This window comes from Acanthisitta chloris, unplaced genomic scaffold (assembly GCF_000695815.1).
Source record: "Acanthisitta chloris isolate BGI_N310 unplaced genomic scaffold, ASM69581v1 scaffold2665, whole genome shotgun sequence".
Lineage (NCBI taxonomy): Eukaryota > Metazoa > Chordata > Aves > Passeriformes > Acanthisittidae > Acanthisitta > Acanthisitta chloris.
This window is the reverse complement of record NW_008673016.1, coordinates 12,690-16,611: the sequence shown is the minus strand read 5'-3', so window position 1 is coordinate 16,611 and position 3,922 is coordinate 12,690. Positions and strand designations below refer to the sequence as shown.

The 3,922-nt window shown below is 45.3% G+C and overlaps 1 protein-coding gene across 1 annotated transcript in view; it reads right to left on the bottom strand.

The window, feature by feature from the left end:
- Positions 1-3,922, bottom strand: part of CHST10 (carbohydrate sulfotransferase 10) — a 13,832-nt gene that overhangs the window by 1,619 nt on the left and 8,291 nt on the right. The window contains exon 4 of the mRNA XM_009074731.1: positions 3,515-3,620. Within this exon, the coding sequence (XP_009072979.1) occupies positions 3,515-3,620 (106 nt within the window). The remainder of the gene's footprint in view (positions 1-3,514; positions 3,621-3,922) is intronic.

Here is a 3,922-nt window from a genome sequence, read left to right as displayed (position 1 = left end):
CCAGGGCTGGGGCAGCCACAGCCTCCCTGGGCAACCTGGGACAGTGTCTCACCACCCTCACAGGAAAAAACTTTTTTCTCACATCCAACCTAGACTTTCCCTCCTTCTGTTCAAACCTGTTACCCCTTGTCCTATCATTGCAGTTCCTAACACAGAGTCCCTCTCTGGCTCCTTGTAGGCCCTTCAGATATTGAAAAGACATAAGGAGGACATGGAACTGTTGGAGCAAGTCCAGAGGAGCAAAGTTGTGAAGAGGACTGGAGCACTATGGAGACAGGCTGAGGGAGTTGGGGCTGTTGAGCCTGGAGAAGACTGTATGGAGACCTCAGAGCAACTTTTCAATATCTGAAGGGCCTACAGGGACTCCTTGTTAGGAACTGCAATGACAGAACAAAAGGTTCAAACTGAAGGAGAGGAAGTTTAAGTTAGATGTAAGAAAAAAGTTTTTTACTCTAAGGCTGTTGAGACACTGGCACAGGTTGCCCAGGGAGGCTGTGGCTGCCCCAACCTTGGAGGTGTTCAAGGCCAGGCTGGATGAGCCTTGTGCAACCTGATCTAGTGAGGAGGTGTCCCTGCCTAGATTAAGGAAAGGGTTTAGTAAAGTGTTTAAACTGTGTTCAGCATATACTTATAAAATGTGCATAAACTCTGACCACAGACATAACAATGTTTGCCCTGGTGAGGCCACACCTGGAGGATTGTGTCCAGTTCTGGGCTCCTCAGGACAAGAGGGACATGGAGCTCCTGGAGCAGGTCCAGCAAGGAAGGGCAACAAACATGATGAAGGGACTGGAGCACCTCAGTGATGAGGAAAGGCTGAAGGAGTTGGGGCTGTTCGGTCTCAAGAAGAGATGACTTAGAGGAACTTCATTAATATTTTCAAGAACATGAATGGGCAGTGCCAAGAGGATGGATCAGGCTCTTCTCAGTGGTGGAAGTCAATAAAACAACAGGTAACAGGCAAAACCTGATGTACAGGAAGTTCCACCTGAATACAAGGAAGAACTTTCCTATGCAGTCACTGAGCACTGAACAGATTGCCCAGAGAGGTTGTGGATTCTCCTCACTGGAGATATTCCAGAACCATCTGGACACAATCCTGAGCCATGTGCTCTAGGGTGGCCCTGCTGGAGTAGGGAGGTTGGACCAGATGACCCATTGTGGTCCCTTCCTACCTCACTGATTCTGTGATTCTGTAATGTGAATCTTACACCACTTGCACAGTCTATCAATCTTATAATCAATAGGACTAAAAATACAATTTCCATCTTCTTACTAACAGTTTTTGTATACAGTACAAAGAGGAAATAGTTGATCCTAGTTTTCACATTTTATTCAAACTGGAGAAGATTAGCTTATCTCAATCCATATAAACAGGAGACAAAAGATGCTGAAAGCTCCAAGTCAAAGATATTTTTAATGCCATGTGATTAAGCTCAGAAAGCAAAGTACACAAAGACATGGGGAAAAGCTAAATGCATACAGAGGCTGCATTTTTCACTGGCAGCAGTTAGACAAATTGCTGCTTCAGTAAGAAAAATCTGATCCTTTATTTGCTGTTTTATCACGCTTTCAATAATGGCTGAGAACATCACTGAACAGGAGATCACAGTTTTCAACAGAATGCACCTGTTATTGTGATGCTGTAATATGCAATGTTCTGTGGTCAGAGATTATCTATAGGAGGAATAAACTGAAACAAAGTTTTATCTCAGCAAGTAGCTGAGGAAGGATATTGAGAGCCCAGTCCTCACTGAAATAAGTGGATGGCCTCTTTCCTACAGGAACTTCAATCAGTCCTGAGGTTCTCCTGACTTACTCCTAGCCAGGCAGGGCTAGATGTCAGCAAACCAGATCACCAGATCCATACCAACCCTCCTTCTACACTGAAATTCTCTTCTAATTTCAGTATTCCCAACCAAACCCATGTTATGCATCCTCAGCACAACTTCTGTGGTGAGCTGAATTCAACAACCCAAACCATAATGGCATTCAACTTCAGCCATCCTACCTCTGGCTCAGCCCCAGGGGAACAGATACCTTCAACGCAGGGAGGGAGAACAGACCCACATTCTCAAGAACATACTGACAATATTTTCTCTGGTATGATATCAACACAATGAAACGACCCCAATTCCACAGACACAGCTGTGCTAAGTGTATCTGAGCCACTGCATGCACCAAACCTTGGACTGGGCTCTACTGACAGCTGACTCATGTATTAAGGGGCTGACTCTTCAGAATGGCTTAATACACACAAACCCCATGCAAGCACATGCTGACAAGTGTCCACTGGCACCTTATGTTCTGTTCTCTCCATGTTGCCACCCCTTACAGAGATTATATATGGCATAGGCTCTAGCAGGCATGAGAGCAGATAAAAATCTAGCCAAAGGAATGTAGAAGGTTTTACTGCAGAGTATTTTTTCAGCTCTGCAGCACCCAAACAGGAAGAGAAAGTGGTTTAGCTGACTATACAATACTCTCAGGATAAGTCAGCCTGCCTGCAATGACAACCTTACACGTAGACACTAAGGTTTACTACACAAGGCATTGACCTTCCATTGAAGCTTCATTCCACTGAAGCTTCCATTGGACCTCCCAACTAAATCTTCCCTTCTGAAGGTCAACAGCTTCTGAAGGTAACAACTAGGTATGCACTGAACTACAGAAACTATATCCAGAGGGAGGTAGCTGGCTCACCTAACTATATCACAAACTACACTGGTGTTCTCCTTCAAAGCCAGTAGGGAGGTAGACACAGCAACATCTGTGAGGTGTGCTGGTTTGAGCTGGAGTAGAGTTAACTTTCTTCATAGAGGCTAGTATGAGGCTATGTTTGGGTTTTGTGCTGAACACAGAGTTGATAATGCAGAGATGTTTTTGTCATTGCTGAGCAGAGCTCACACAGAGCCAAGGCCTTTGCTGCTTTCTGTACTGCCACACTGGCAAGGGAGTTGGGGATGCATGGGAGATTGGGAGGAGACACAGCTGGGACAGGTGACCCAACCTGACCAAAGGGATATTCCACACCACAGCACATCAGGCTCAGTGTATAAGGTGGGAGGAAGAAGGAGGAAGGAGGGACAGCTGGAGTGATGTGTTTGGCTCCCAAGGAACCGTTACGCGTGATGGGCCCTGCTCTCCTGGAGATGGCTGAACACCTCCTGTCTGTGGGAAGCAGTGAATGAATTCCTTGTTTTGCTATGCTTGTGTGTGCAGCTTTTGCTTTCTCTATTAAACTGTCTTTATCTCAACCCATGAGTTTTTGTAGCTTTTACCCTTCTCATTCGCTCCCCCATCCCGTTGGTGGGGGAGTGAGTGAGTGGCTGCTGGTTCTTGGCTGCTGCTGGGGTTAAACCACGACAGAGGATAACAGAATAAAGCCATAATAACAAGTGGTGGAGCAGAAATCCTCCTGTCCTCAATCCCAGATGCAGACCTCAACTGTACTGATTGCTCAGAACACCTCTGACCCCAACCCTCTCCCCCAGCAGCTGGAGCCACCTCTTACCGTTTCTTAATCTCAGAGTCACTGAAAGAGGACAGCCGTGGAAGGCCATTCTTCTCATGGTCATGTACAATGTTTTCTGGGATCTCTTCTATGGAAGAAAATGCTCCTAGACAAATCAAAACGAGACAGCAAGTGATTCTTTCAAGGGAAAAAAACCTAAACAGTGAATATAAGCAAGCATGTGTGCCTTTGGCTGACAGCTTTATGTCTTTCTCTTTTCTGTATTTTTGCCACTTAGAGTTACTATGTTTAAAGCTGTTAAATTATGAGAGATTCTGACTGCAAAGCTGAAAACTGTTAGACTTCTTTAAGGTATGTGACATCAAGGTCCAAGACCAAATGGCCTCAAAACTCTCAGAAAAGCACATTATGCAAATTTCATCGGCAATTATGTCTAAGCCTGTAATG